At 40.5% G+C, this 16,008-nt stretch overlaps 1 protein-coding gene across 1 annotated transcript in view; it reads right to left on the reverse strand.

Annotated features, from left to right (window-relative positions):
• Positions 1 to 16,008, reverse strand: part of CTNNAL1 (catenin (cadherin-associated protein), alpha-like 1) — a 56,927-nt gene that overhangs the window by 32,841 nt on the left and 8,078 nt on the right. Inside the window, exons 2-3 of the mRNA XM_010583582.1 lie at positions 9,135 to 9,324; positions 2,233 to 2,420 (exon numbers count right to left, since the gene is read on the reverse strand). Coding sequence (XP_010581884.1) covers positions 2,233 to 2,420; positions 9,135 to 9,324 — 378 coding nt within the window. The remainder of the gene's footprint in view (positions 1 to 2,232; positions 2,421 to 9,134; positions 9,325 to 16,008) is intronic.

Raw genomic sequence — 16,008 nt, forward strand, 5'->3', positions numbered from 1 at the left:
GCAGCAATACCCCCCCCAGTCTGTCACTTCTCTCTTCACTGTTCTGGCACTCCTAACCTCACTAATGACAGTAAGCGGAGCAAGACTTTAAGCTCACTGATGCAGTGACTAAGTCTGACGGACAGTAAAACAAATTTTGTAAGGTAGGAAAGATGTGGGCAGGGACCTCAGAAACGCACACAATCTAAAAACACAGGGAGAGTATATATGGTGCAGAGGATGGAGAAACAGGAACAGAGGATCATTGGGATCATCAACCAGAGCTTGGGTTCTGGAGCAGATCACCATTCCAGAACATCTCAATCACTTCATCAGTCTATGAGATTGGATGTCCAACCACTAAGCTGGTTTTTTTTGGTTTTTTTCCTGTCCTTTGGCCTTGGTTGACCTAACTACTCTTGATTCATACGAGGAAGATGATGATGAAAATGAAAATGAAGGCATCCAGAAAGAGGCAGCAAGAAAACTGGCACTAAAATTTTAATACTAGCGTTCAGTCTGGAACAGTGACCCACTTTAAGAAGTCAGCATGTGCTCCAGTTGGCAGTACTCATGATCCTGTTCCTGCCTTTCCATCCTCTACACCGTATTATACTACACTGCCTCCGAGTATTTGTGTGCACTTCTTAAGTCCCTGCCCACATCACCCCTCTACCACAGTATTTCTTACAGGAAGAACTGCTTTGCTATCCATCATACCAGTGTCTTGACACACTTTTCAGAAGTGTACTCTGTAAATATCAGGGTATGCCTGTATGAGACACCGTCATTTGTTTAATTTGGTCCTAGAGATGTGAATTGCTCTACTGGTATCATAAACAGAAGCAGACATTCTCAAACACATGTAGATTATGCATAGAAAGAATGCAGTAAAACCCAAAAGACCACAAAGACATGGCAAGCAGTCTCAGACACACTTACGCTGGAATATGAGACTTCATTTTAAATACCTTGAAAATAAGTTTTGCACCTATGCTTACTATATTCATATCACTGTATATATGACAGTGGTTTCATATATATTTAAGACTATCATAAACCATGCCCTGCTGCTGAAAGGATATACCCCTCCTTATCCCTTCATGATACAAACACTTGCACAGTTGCTTTGTAGCCTAAATCTGTGTTAACACCAGCCACTTCTGGAAAAGTAAATTAATTCAGGTCACTGCATGCCTGCAGACGACAGGAGAAGAAAAGCTCACAAAAGGCAGCAAATGGTATTAAATGCACCATTCGGGTCTCCAGTGCAAGAAGAGACCAAAGCTGCAGGTAAATTCAGCAAATTAATATTGATAAAACTGCTGCCACCTTCACCAACCATTAAGAGAAGAAAAGATCACTATGACTGCTGTGCTGCTAAGTCTAAAACCAGACTGAAGCAGGTATTACGGTAGTTTTTGAATCCTGGACTCAAGTGTCTTGGATCTAGAAGCTGCAAAATAGAGAAGAGCATGTCTGGAAAGCAAACTGAGAGAAAGGAAGAGAGATAGCATGAGGAGTCAAAAGAGGAAAGAGGGGCACTGCTCTGGGTTACAAGTTGAAAATTAATGGAAAAACCCAGTCCTAATCAGGCTCTCATTTTTCAAATATGAGGTTTTTCTATTTTTGTTTTAGCACATCAGGGGAGGAAAAAAAGGCAGAATATCCTACAGGCAAGACAGTGCAGTACATGAAATAGATTACATGTGAGGTTAAATGGGCCTTCATACATTATTTAAATCAACCAAGTAGTTTCAAGCTAAGTTTCAAGACATAAGTTAAACTGCACAAAAAACTTTAAATCTGTAAACCTCACTTCACTGGCACAGACTTTTATCAGCATTCCTCACAGCTTTTTGCCTTAGATACATTCATAATGCTCTGCTTGTACAAACATCCTGTGCTTAGCAAGTAGAAGCTTTTATTGGCCATTTTACTGACAGACACACTTTCCACCTCACAGCAAATTTAAATAAGAAGTAACACAGCATCTTCTCCAGCACACTAAGACAATAGAGCAATACAGGTCACAAAAATGTAGAAAGTCACTGAAAATTGTTATTTGATTCCTCTTGACTTACAGCTATCCCCTTTCAGGTATCTGATAGCTGAACACGTGCAAGACATTCATTTTTACCTCTTTATTTTGCACTTCCCCTACAGATACAATGAAAATACCACTTCATTTACCACCACTCTTTTGCATTGACTGTAGGTGTCAGTTAAACAAAAAAAAGAAGCTACAAATACCTTGTTTCTGGAAGTTATAATTTGCTTAATAACAATTCTGTCTGCTAACACCAGCACCTTTGTGACAGAAGAAAGCAACAACCTTGCAGCTTTTACCACACCCGTTTTGTCAGTAAAGATTGTTATGTGGCTATCAGATTCTGGATGATCCAAGCTTGCCACGTCCGTAAGCTGTGCAATTGTTTCACCTAGAGGGAAGAAAGAAATAATTAACATTTCATACTTAGAAGAAAGATACTGGGCCATTAAACATTCTTAACTTTTACCTTTGATGGATAAAGCAACAGTTTCAGAGCTACTTACTTTTTATTCCACTTCACTTCCTTCTACTGACTGTTGGTGGCACCCTCTCCATATTTAAATTTGGACTATTACTCAATACTGCCTCATTCTTCCATGTGTAACATACACTGATTCTCCTACAGTAGTCTATAGATATTTGAGGTGGAGGGGGTGGAGCTGGGGAGTGTGAAGGGAGAAAACGTTCATCGGAGGTATTTTGCCAATTTTAATAGCAAAAGTCAAATCAGTGTCGACACTTGCAGCATCAACGCACTGAAGGAATGAAATTCAAAGGAAGAACTACAAATTCCCCTCCACTTCCCAAACTTCAGTTAGTATTCCTATAATTTATGGATTTCCTATTCCTGTGAAGAATAAAGACATTCCAAACAGTAACTTTATAACTTATAGGACTGAAGCATTATAATGAGACTACTGCACTTACGTTCAAAGGAGGGCCACCAAACAGTATGTTGTCAGACACAGGAGAGAAAAAAAGGCAAAGCAGCACTGATTATCAGTTCATAAGGATCTCTTTATTCAACTAGCATTTTATATAGTAATAGTTAAATAAGACTATTTGACCACCTATTTTTTATGTGGTTAAAAATTCTACAATCCAATGCAGCCAGTGGATCTCCTTGTCCGAGAAAAATCACAGGTCCCTATCCAATTAAATCTTCTGGAGTACCCTAGATAATAGCTCAATAGAGGAAAGGCATAGAGCAGTTTCCTATTCCACAACCACAGGATGATTGCAGGGAGACTGAACCCAGGCAAGCTCCGAGACATGCTTTTTGTTGGCATGCAAGACAAGATGATCAACCTACAACTAACCTGCAGATCATCCTTGAAGATAAAATCTAGAACATTTGATCGAGTCCCCTATGACTCATCTTCAAAACCTCAACTAAGGTAATTCACCTAAGCAGACAAGATACTCCAAAAGCCTGATAAAGCCAGAGGTCCCATATGAGGAACCTGAAGGTGCATTATTACTCTGGAAATAACACACACAAATACTATGGAACATGGAAGGCCTGACAGTCCTTCAAACTACAGAGCTCCACACTTCATAGTGTTTATGTATAGATTTCTCTCCTCTGACAATTGTAATCCCTTGAGCTCCTAAGTTGCCTGAAGAGGTATTGCGCTATGGCAAAGAACTCCCAGTACTTTTGCTTGGATGAGGCCAGGTCATAAAAGCCATGCTACAAAAAAATCAGAAGGTCTCTCTAGTGTAAGTATGCAAATACGATAAACAGACAATGCTCTGACATGGTGAGTTCCACAGCTGAAGGGCCTGAAAATGAATAGAAGCAAGAAGAATTATAAAAGTACAGCTATTATCCAAACAGCGAGGGCAGCCAGATGTCCTACAGCTTCACTGTCGGTGTAAGTCTCCAGTCAGGCATGGAGATCATTTAACAGCAAAACAGATTGGCCATTGCCTTCTCCACAGTCAAACTGATTTCAGTTCAGGCCAATCTCTAGTTGGAACTGTTCAACTTTGTCAGCAGATTAACCCCCATCTCTTCCTTTGACCTCAAAATACATGTGACAACATAAAATGCTGTAGAAACACAGAGAGAACAATTACAATAGATGTAAAGTGCTTTTGGTAACCAAGGAAGAACGCACAACATCATTATCCCATTTCTTATGCTGTGGGATTCACCTTCTTGAAGATGATTATCAAGCCTTAAGTGAAGTATCTAGTCAAAGAGTAATTGGAGAACATGGAAAGAGCTGCAACATCTGCCTGTCAAAAGCTCCAGACAGCCCTAGAAACATGAGATTTTTGACAACAGAACAAAGGCTTCCTTCTCTGCCTGCAGATCTGCAACTACAGAACAGGAATGGTGCCCTGGGAGTAAGCTATGAGGAACAAGACCTGTTAGGGTAAAAAGACTGATCTAGGGACTACTGAAGCCACCTGGGCATACACAAGTCCATGGGACACATCTGAGAGTGTCAAAGGAGCAGTTCAGTGTCACTATATTTCTGCTATGATGTCTGAAAGATTGTGACAATTGGGACAGATTTCCAGTGATAGAAAGGCAACTGTCACACCCATCTTCAAGAAGGGTAATAAGAAAACTTCAGGCAATTAAGGGCTAGTCAGCCTCATGTCAGTCTCCAGGAGTATTGTTAAAATCATCTTGGAAGCCATTACCACATGAAGCAGAGAAAGGCAATCGGGAAGAGCCACCACAGACCGGCAAGGGTGAATAGTCCCTTATCGACCTGAATGCCTTCTATAATGAGATGACACTGGCTCTAGAAAAGGAAGTAATGGATGCTGTGTATCTCAACTTTAGCAAGGCCTCCAACATGATCTCCCATAGAGTCCTTATAACTAAATCATAAGATATGAACTGCGTAAGTGAACAATAAGGTGGGTAGAAAATGGACCTGACTCTTGGGCTCGGGGATGGTGATAAGTGGTACAAAGTCCAACAGCAGTCAGTTACACCAGTGGTGTCCCTCAGGGACTGATACAAGGCATCAAAAGTGTTCCTCGGATGATGGACCAGCACGTTTAGCAAGTGTGTGAACAATGCCAAACTGGGGGAGTGTCTGATACGCTGCAGGACAGGGCTGCTGGACAGAGGGACAGGCCAGAAAGGTGATCTGACAGGAAGTTTGTGAAGTCCAACAAAGGCAGTAATACCAAGTCCTGCATCTGGGCCAGGATAACACCACGCGACGGTACAGGCTGGGACCAGCTGCCTACAGAGAACCTTTGCGGGGAAAGCCATGGGGGTCCTGGTGGACAAAGAGTTGAACAGGAGTCAGCAATGACAGCCAGCTGCATGCTGGGCTGTTAGCAGGAATGTAACCAGCAGGCTGCAGAAATGATTCTTCCCTTCTGGTTGGCACTTGTGAGACAGCATCTGGAGTACCATGTCCAGTTCTGGGCTCCCCAGTACAAGGGACAACACTGACGTAGTGGAGCATGTGAGACATAAGAGGGGAGGTTGAAGGAAGTGGGTTTCTTCCATCTTAAGGAGATAAAGCCAATGGCAGAGTTTACTGCAGTCTACAACTACCTACCTGATGGGCGGATATGGAGAAGAGAGAGACAGACTGCTCCCACAGGTGTGTGATAGGGCAAAAAGCAACAGACAAGATGTAAGAAAATACTTTTGCCACTGTAAGGGTGGTCAAACACTGTAAGAGGCATAAAAGAAATTGCACAGCCTCCATTCTCGAGTTAAACGTCCCTTCCAAGCTAAGTTATTCTGTGATTCTATTTATCCATTTAAAATTTTTGTTTTCCTTCTTAATTTAGTCCTTCTCCGTACTAAAAGACAAGGCAAAAAACAGGAGAGAGCTATTTATTGCTTCCATTTTAGTCCATGTCTTCTTTTAGGGCTATGCAGTCAACCGGCAGAGAACACTGAAAATGTTATGACACTAACTCATTCTTGACATGTGTTTTCTCTTTTAAATTAACCAGTCTTGCCTAGTTTTGGAGGAAAAAAAAAAGAACAAATCACAGATGGGCATCTAAAAATGTGCTTCTCTGAGTTACATTCCACTACTATACTGTCACTGTAAACACTGACACAGTGCAAGACTAATGTTAGGCAAAATCTGCTACATGACCCTTTGCAGCGTTTTACGATTCTATTTTGAGTCAATCAAATTACAAGGTTTATTACAAGGAAATAGTCGTAACAAGTCTGAAACACTTCAGATCACTGATTATACCCTTCACAAGAGACAGATACAACATCTGTCATCCTTCAAAGCCTCTGCAGGATATGCAATTGATTTAAAGACCCCCTACTTCCCTTAGCAACTGAGACGCTTAATGTTCTAAATCCTTTTGTGTTGAAATCATATCTTCTACATCTAACGAAGTGTCCCTTTAATTTTTGAGGCACAATCTAATTTATTGGGTAAAAAGAAGTATGAACAGCTCTACAACATCCTCTGTCCTAAACAGCAAGGGCTTTCTGCTGCCATCAGAACATGGGCTTCTTTTCTACAAGTGTCCTGGTTTCAGCCGGGATAGAGTTAACTGTCTTCCTAGTAGCTGGTACAGTGCTATGTTTTGAGTTCAGTATGCGAAGAATGTTGATAACACTGATGTTTTCAGTTGTTGCTCAGTAGTGTGTAGACTAGAGTCAAGGATTTTTCAGCTTCTCATGCCCAGCCAGGGCACCTGACCCAAACTGGCCAACAGTGTATTCCATACCATGGGACGTCCCATCTAGTTTAGGAACTGGGAAGTGGGGGGCAGGGATTCGCCACTGGGGGACTGGCTGGGGGTCGGTCGGCGGGGGGTGAGCAATTGCCCTGCGCATCATTTGTACAGTCCAATCCTTTTATTACTACTGTTGTCATTTTATTAGTGTTATCATTATCATTATTAGTTTCTTCTTTTCTGTTCTATTAAACCATTCTTATCTCAACCCAGGAGGTTTACTTCTTTTCCCGATTTTCTCCCCCATCCCACTGGATGGGGGGGGAAGTGAGCGAGCGGCTGCGTGGTGCTTAGTTGCTGGCTGGGGTTAAACCACGACAACAAGTCAATACGCTCGGCTATAATTGGCCGGGAGATTTTATTGGCTTGCTTGGGAACACAAAAGTTGTTCAAAATAGCATTTTATCAACTGTGTTCAGAGACTGAATTCAGAGGACAGTTATCCATAAGATTTTATCTGCACAAAGGACTGCCTTACCTTGTCCAACACTTAACAGCCCACAGAGATACTGGCACAAAAAAAACCCCATCAAACAAAAAACCAGCAGCAAACATGTTTGATACACTGAATTTCCCATGTAAGTCTTCAGTTAGATCTCAAATGGATAGCTCAGAGAGAATAACTGACCCATGCCAAGGTAAATGTGAGGCTTGACAGAAGAGTAAACAGTCTGTATCTTCACTCCTGTAGATTGAGGCACATTACTGCATAACAGGAAATAAATCTTACAATGTAAAAAAAGTATAGCCATTTGGTGAGAGAAAACACTGCAGACTATTTTTAGATTCTGATCTCCTCTTGGATACACTGATAGGGAGAAAAAGCACTTGGCTACAGCATAACTGGCAAGTCAAGAAATAGAGACCCAGACTGCACTGCTCCTCTAGCAGCTGAGATTATCGACATAAACTTTGGCAATTTTGGCTTGTCAGCATTTTACTTGGATCTCTGAAGAGAAAACACATGCTTCACATAACAAATGGAATGTTTTTAAATTAGGACATTTCTGTTTGCTGCCAAGTTTACTGGAGCGACCATGAATTTTCAGTCTGAAGTTTATGTAGAATAGTCCTTCAAATCACAAAAACAATCATTCATCACCAGCATGTTTCTAGACATTGCAACTCATTGTTGAGGGATTTTCAGAGAATTTCTTCAGTACCATGCCTAATTTCTAAGATTGCTTTTTTTTAAAAAAAAAATAAATCACAAATATAGGATGAACTGCATCCCCAAAATCTGAGGCCAGCACAGTGATTCAACAAGAAATACACCAGCTAGGACAGCAAAAGGCAAGTTTCTCAGGCTTCTGAAGTTATTTGAAAGATAAAAACCAAACACCCACCCACAAGTCCACTGTTTAACTTAACAGATCAATTTTAAGTACAGTAACCCATGTCTTGGAGTAGAGTACTACTCCTTTCTGCAGTCATCAAGACATTAGTGTTGAAGGGTCACTTATTTGCCTCCACATCCGGAAGCTCAAGATTGTCTCCCTAAAGCCAGAGTAAGCAGAGCCTGTCACACCTATAGGTACTTCCACCTGCTTAAACAAGGAATTTCCCATGATCTGAAGGTATTTGAAAGAAAAAACAAAAACCCACCACCGCTAACAACAAAAGGAACATTCTTCTAGGTGCCGTCTTCCTGAAGGCTGTACTGCAGATGTAAGAATATACACTTACTAAGAGCCACTGAAATATCATGCAAGGAATAGTACTGAATATCTAGAAAAGTAGCTCCTAGCATGACACTGACATTCTCTTACAGTATCAGAGAATGTAACCCACTGTTCGCCTAGACAGAGGCTTCTGGGGAAAGGAGGGTGACAGCAGGCAACTTAATTATCTATACTTCACATTCAATACACACACAGAGCAAGTTTGCAACAAAAGTTGAATCCAGCAAAAAGGCAAGTATGATATGATCTTCATGCTACTGAGGGGAGTCATCAGATGACTGATGTGAGTCATCTTACTGAGTCCTGATGAAATATGGGTTGACACTGACCTTCATTCAGACATTCAGATTTAGAATGCAGTGACCTCAATAACATAACACTCAAATTACTTTAAATACTCTACTGTTTTAGCTTGAGAGCAGTAAACTCTGAAGTTGTATTCTCAACACTCTGCTCTTTGTCTGTAGTAACATCATAAAACAAACAGCAGTCAGGTAATTCCTTGTGGCAAAAGATCCTCTAAAAATCAAAGCCAACACACAATTCCATTCCCTGTCCATAACATGACAGCAATTTAAGTTACAAAATTGGGTAACAGATCAGGCCTTGAATGAACCAGCAGAAGAGGGTTAAGCAGTTAAATAAAGTCCTTACATTATTCCTGACACTAAAAATAGTGTGCCAAGAACGGCACAAGCACAATTTCATGAGTAACTACATACCTGCTCTCCTTGCCTCAATGCAAGCAACACTCATTTCCTCTTTCAATTCATGATTTTCATTGGCTATAGCTTCACCTACTGTTACAAATCTTCCAACTGCCAGGTTAACTGCTTGGCCCACTCGCTGAATTGCTTGCAGAGTCTTGTCTGAACGCTTTGGTTTATCCTTATGATTAATAAGAGTAGTTATCTGTGAACAAGAAGAGTTAATTATTAGAACTGTATGCAAGAAGACATTTTAACTTCTGTATTAAAGGCAAGTTTTGAACTGAACTCAGTAATAGATTTTTACCATACTTCAATAATAAAATTTAATGTTGAGTCATAAGGTGTCATTTAACTTCTCAGAGAATTTAAAAAAAAAAAAAAGTATTTGGAGTATAATTAAGTTTGCTCATCTGCTGTGACCTCAGCTTATCTCACATCTCAAATGAACTGAGGGATTCCCCCCCCCCCCCTTTGCAGTATTAAAATAAGCCGCCTGAGGTCACTCAACAGGCTTTCACACTACAGACACAGTAAAAGTTGAGGAGTCCAATAGTAGACACATCAACATTGGTTTGGGTTTGCCAGTATTGGAAATCTACAAAGTTTTTGTACTGCCAGGTAACTAAACACACTCATCAACTAGGATTTGGGAGCTTTGGCTCTTTTTACTGAAATAAGCCTCTATAAATGACATTTTACCCAATTGATTAAGGCCTGCTTTAATAAAGAATGAGCAGTGGCACAGACTTAACACAAAAAGAACTGTTTGTCTTTTAGAAATATTCTGAAGTATTCAAGCCCTCCCCCCATTAAATTATCCACTGTACTCATAACTTAAACATCCTCAATTACACATTTTCTAGAATTTAGAAAAAGGTTGCCATTTAGATGCAAGGTATCAGTAAAACAATTTGTGAGGACATTCATATTCTGAACTCCACACCCTGTATCAGCTTTTCTGCCTGGTACTACATTGCTCTATACATTCCTTCTTGGATCACACCGACCAGAGATCAGCTGCATGAAGGCTGCAGGAAACTGAAGATTTGCCCAACACACCAAACATGAGGAAACAAAGAGATCCCTCTCCCACCCAAAGAGAAAGGCAGGACTGCAGAAGTAGCTTCTCGACCAAGGCATTAAATAAACATGAGAACAGTATGCAATCCTGCCACTCAGAATTAATTAATTACAAACTGCATTACAAACAGTATAGGAGTTTTACATTTTTGGTATGATAACCATTTTCTAGTGAGATGCAGGACAGAAGTTGAACTCTGTAGTTTTAAACATCCTAAACCAGCATAAAAGCCATCATTGCTGCCCAGAAAGATAGTCCTGCCTGTCCTTGCCTCCCTCTCTCATTTTTGCAATGAATTTATCTGATGTGGGTTAAACCTGAGTTGTGGAGAAGGTGATGTTTGTTATTTTAGCTTTCCTCATAATCAGTTGCCCAGTCCAGGTCATTGCATAGCTGTATGAATACTTTTGGTGGTAAAAGGGAAAAGGTACAGACTGGAGAGAGAAAGATGGGAGGAAGTGCTCCTTTCAGCTGCAGCGTGGTTTAAAAAGCCCACAGAACTGCATTGTAACACACATCCCCAGGAGCTCAAAGATGTCTGCTGAGAGAATCTCAGAATTACACAAATTACTTAAGTGTTTGAACACCTCAGCTGTATCAGCTTAACCATAGATGTCTTTGCCTGTTCTTCAAAAAACCACAAATCATCATTCACTCATACATTCTCCTACCAGTCAAGCCTACGGTAGAGCACAGAAGCTGTTCCTGTAATGCTCATGTTGGATCCAAGGACAGAGCAGGAAGCAGTGTAGGAACTGTTCTGCTTTGTAATTTGATCAATGCCCAAGGCTTACCCTTCAGATGTCACCGAGTTGTATTTCTAGGAAAAAAAAAACAGTGGTGTTTTTTAACACCTTACTGGGGCTGGTTTTGAATGCCAGGAGCTGGTTTAGTCAAGTTTGCAGTATTAAACTCTTTGCAATGGAAAATGTCAATAATTCATAGAGCACTTTGGAAAAAAAAAAAAGACAGAAAAAGCTAAGAACTACCCCAATAAACAGTGCTGTCCTATCAAAGGACTGCTATGGAAACCGAAGAGTATTTTGTCCTGGTACAAAACATCACTACAGAAATGCATCATCTGCCCACTGCCTTCTTATATATGCCCTACTTCTCCAACTTGTACCTAAGCCACAAGCTCTAAAGGAAGGCCACTTTCTAGAATTCATACAACAAATCTGTCCCTGTAAAAGTCCCCTAGTTCACCAAACTTCAACCCCAAAGCCTATGAACCCCCGATGCCCATCCCAGTGAAATATCATCTTACAATGAAAACAGGTAATAAGAGTATACTAAACAAATATCTGAACACCTTCAGGTTCATTCTAGAGGAGGAATGACATTCCCCAAAACACACAATTACCATCACTTCAGTGGAAATTCAGATTAATATCAAAGGGATATTAAAAACAGCTGCACTACACAGCTCTCCTGCATTCCTGCACTGGAGATGCTTTAGGTATACCAAACTATCAAATACCTGAGAGCAGCTGATCTAACAATCCCAGCTGGTGAATTCTTGACTAGTTATGGGCAGCAAGCCTACAGAGAGCATTAGACCAAACAGTGAAGAAAACCAATTTGATAGATGGTCATAACTTTGTTTCCTCAACTGATTTTTAAGCAAACAGCAACACAGTGCTATGCAAACAAAGGGCTAATACTACGTTCATAGTTACTGACTTCTCAAAAGTATATATAAAATAACGCTGGCCTAAGACAAATAGAATACTAGTTGGATGCACGTCCTGGCTGCAAGCTTACCTCCCACAGCATTTTATACCAGTAGAAGTTTAAACATGTTCTGCATAACCCTGAAAATATGCATATGCAGCTAACACTGCAGAGTGAAAGGAATCCCACTGTCTCTTAAAAATCATCAAGGGCATTTTAATCCCATATGTTACTGTAGAGGTATGCAAATTATAAAAGTCATGAAGATATCACAGTTTAAGTTGCTTTAATGAAGTCTTAAAAAACATTTTCAGAAACACTTTCATTTGAGACATGGGTGAAGTTTACAATTCTATCACTTCTTTAGCACTCTCCTCAGGGGATTATCAGTTTTGCAGAAAAAGACACCTCCTATACCCCCCACATAAGGTGAAGCAAGAATCAGCAGCTGTTTTGGCAGGTCATCACCAGTGTTATCTTAACCTCATGAAGTTCAGCAGGGCCAAATGCAAAGTCCTGCAACTGGGTTGGGACAATGCCCAGTACCAATGTAGCTGGGGGGTGAATGGATTGAGAACAGCCCTGCAGAAAAGGACTTGGGGGTACTGGTGCATGAAAAATTGGACATGAGCCGGCAACACGTGCTTGCAGCCCAGAGCGCCAACCGTATCCAGGGCTTCATCAAAAGAAGTATGACCAGCAGGTCAAGGGAGGTGATTCTGCCCCTCTACTCTGCTCTAGTGAGACCCCACCTGCAGTACTGCTTCCAGCTCTGTAGTCCCCAGTACAAGAAAGGCATGGACCTGTTGGAGCAGGTCCAGAAACAAAAATGATCAGAGGGATGGAGCACATCTCTACGAAGACAGGCTGAGAGAGTTGGGGTTGTTCAGTCTGGAGCAGAGAAGGGTCTGGGGGGAGACCTCACTGCAGCGTTTCAGTATATAATGGGGGCTTATAAAAAAATTAAAAAAAAAAGAAGATACTTTTTACCAAGGCCTGTAGTGACAGTACAGGGGATAATGCTTTTAAAGAGGGTACATTTAGACTAGATATAAGGAAGAAATTCGTCACTGTGAGGGTGGTGAAGCACTGGAACAGGTTGCCCAGAGAAGTTGTGGATGCCTCATCCCTGGAAGTGTTCAAGGCCAGGTGGGACAGGGCTTTGAGCAACCTGGTCTAGTGGAAGGTATCCCTACCCATGGCAGGGGGTTGGACTAGATGGTCTTTAAAGGTCCCTTCCAACCCAAACCATTCTGTGATTCTATGATGTAATCTAGACACCCCACTGGAGTAGCTTGTATATGCAGCTTAAACTCAGTTTGGAAGCCTATGGTTATACACAGCAGCTGAGGCTTTGCAAATACCTCCTGGAATAATGAACTCTTAGCTAGGTAATATAATTTCTTCTCTGACTCACGAACTTAGGGCCACTACAGTAACTACCCTAACATTAGAACAGAGGGAATTTTGTTGAGCTCCATCTTCCCCCCTCCCCCCCGAGAAGTCAAAAACTGTATGGATTGCCAGTTAAAAAGAAACACTGTGAAAGAACTAAAAGAGAAGTTGGTTGAGAAGTTTGAAACGTATCAAGACAAAGAGCTTCAGGTAACACCTATTTCAAGGGTGATCAACGTTAGGTAGCAAACACAGCCTGTACTAATATAGTAAAATTTGCATAGGATGTTTGTTACAAAAAAAGTAAGTAACAAACAGCCCTAAAATAGGAGTAGGTAAGTCATGATAAAAGAAAGAGATACAGGAAGATATGAAATATGTATCAGCTAAAGGAAAAAGGGCTGCCTTTGGCTCTCGAAACACGAATTAGACATATAATGTAAAACACTTAATAACATCAAAGGCATGAGGAAAGTTCTTCAGATACAGATGGGCTTCTCATAACCTGCCACCTGCAGAAAACATTGCTGTGCAAACAAGGAGAATGTCTAGTACTGAGAAATATCTTTCTCTTTCCTTCATGAAGTGTTAACAGTGACAGGTATATACTCAGGTATATCCTCCATTTAAAATAAAGTTACGAAAAAGCAGAGGTAATAGCAACTACGGTTTCAGATGCTTTTTGAGACTTAATCAAATTTATAATTAATAATCAAGGTTAAAAAAATAACAAACAAGATCTTAACTGAGCAAGGAGAGGAATTTCACTGGTATGGTAAGCGACAAGCTGAAGGAAACTGTGATGCTAATAAGCAGCACAAAGATTATTTAACCAGTTCAGACAATAGTAAAAAAAAATAAAATAAAAAATCTCTAAGCAGTACAACTGGAGGGGTGTTGGGGAGAGGCATACAATACCATTTGCTTCAGGATACAAATAAAGCAATGAGCATTAAAAGGCAATAAACCAGGCTTCTAAAATAAAAAATAAGCGAAGCTTTTGGTCCTAACTTTTAAACAACATTTAAAACAAAGATATAAAATTGGACAAGTTAAATAGAGAAAAGCAAAGACCCACAAGAAACCTAACAAGGAACTTTCTCCCCAGTGAACAACCACCTCCTCTAAAGATACCCTAGGAGCCTATCAAAAACTGAATTAGTGAAAACTTCCAGTGTTAAAGGATATTTCAGATTGCAGAGAATTGGTTTCCCCCTGCAGCCCATCCAGCTGCAACCAGACCAGAACTACCAGTGTTGTGTTTCTTTCAGGTTTTTTTTTTTTAAAGAAGAAAACCCCTGTGACTTCAAGAACATTATTATCTAAACTCTCCATTTAATCTGTTGTATTCTGATCATGTATCACCCAGTCACTAACATCTGTGGTGTCTGGGCAGGAGTTAACAGCTGAAAAGATTACCTGCAAGTCTCTTCGAACAAGAGCAGTACTTTACATGCTGTTTACTTAAGGATTTACTGACCAGGTCCTAGAAAGGAAACAGTCCTTTTGATGGTACTTACGCTCTGTTTAATGCCAGCTCTTACACTATTTCCATGGAATGCTTATCTGAGATTTGGGACAATCAGTTTAGGAGTGTGTAGCCTCAAGAAACTGTCAGTTACAATCTTTTGTCACTTGTTACAAGCAGCCCGAGAAAAATGGCCTTTTGCCAAGTACTTTACTGGAACTAACATATAGCCATAATGTATCAAGATGTACTTCATACTTAAGGAAACAAGCTCAGTTGTGGCAGTTTTCAAGCAGCTGGTTTCAGAGCTTTTTGATGGCCTTCAGATACTGACATTTAAGTCGTTATATGCTTCATGCACAGGAAGCATCATGACAGCATGCTTAGCTAAAAATATTCTAATGTCTATTTATTATCAGTGTAATTAAGTCTTGCATGACAGAATTAAGTGATACTTAAGAGACTGGGTTTCAGAAAGTATTTATAGACAACTATAAATAAAACCAGGGGAAACATAGCTATTTCACAGCCACTGCTACAGACACAAGAGTTAAACTGAGAAGTCATGTTGGAAGATACCCTACCCACCTCCCTCCCTGGGTAAATACCCACATTGTACATAGGATGGTTCAGACTCTCAAGAGTAGTACCTTGTTACGGCCTCACAGTAATTGGTTTTCCTGCTAGAAAAAACATTCTAGATGTTTCCTCTATGCAATGAGGATTAGCATCCTTCACAGCTCCTCTTCCATTTTGTGTATTTTCTGCTTTCTACCTTCCATTAATTTCATAATGGTAGAAAACTCCTTTCTGAAAAAAACATAATACCAGGAACAGAAAGCCTTTGCTAAGAAAGTGCAATAGCACTACATACTAGGGAAGAAGCTACAAACCCCTACAACAAAGGTGTGCTGTAAAGTAAATTTAGTTGCATTTGATAGGACATGTAGAAAACTCAGCCAAAAAGCCCTTTGCTGCACTGCTCATACTTTCATTAGTTTATGTTGAGTTTGGGGGCAGGAGGGAACTTCTAATATTACATTTGAGGTACAGTCTCCATTAGTCTTGTGTACTACTTAAAGACAAACAGGTCTTCAGACTCATTTAGCCAGACAGCAGGACACATTGTTCCAACACTCACATCTGCTACAGAATACAACCCTATGTGTGAGAGCGCACAGAAGCAGCAGCTGGCATTCAACATCCAGTCCATAAGGGCTACACGCAGAACTGTCACATAGACTTCTCATCACAGAAAACGAACCTCA

This window comes from Haliaeetus leucocephalus, unplaced genomic scaffold (genome assembly GCF_000737465.1).
Source record: "Haliaeetus leucocephalus isolate CR32 unplaced genomic scaffold, Haliaeetus_leucocephalus-4.0 Scaffold915, whole genome shotgun sequence".
Lineage (NCBI taxonomy): Eukaryota > Metazoa > Chordata > Aves > Accipitriformes > Accipitridae > Haliaeetus > Haliaeetus leucocephalus.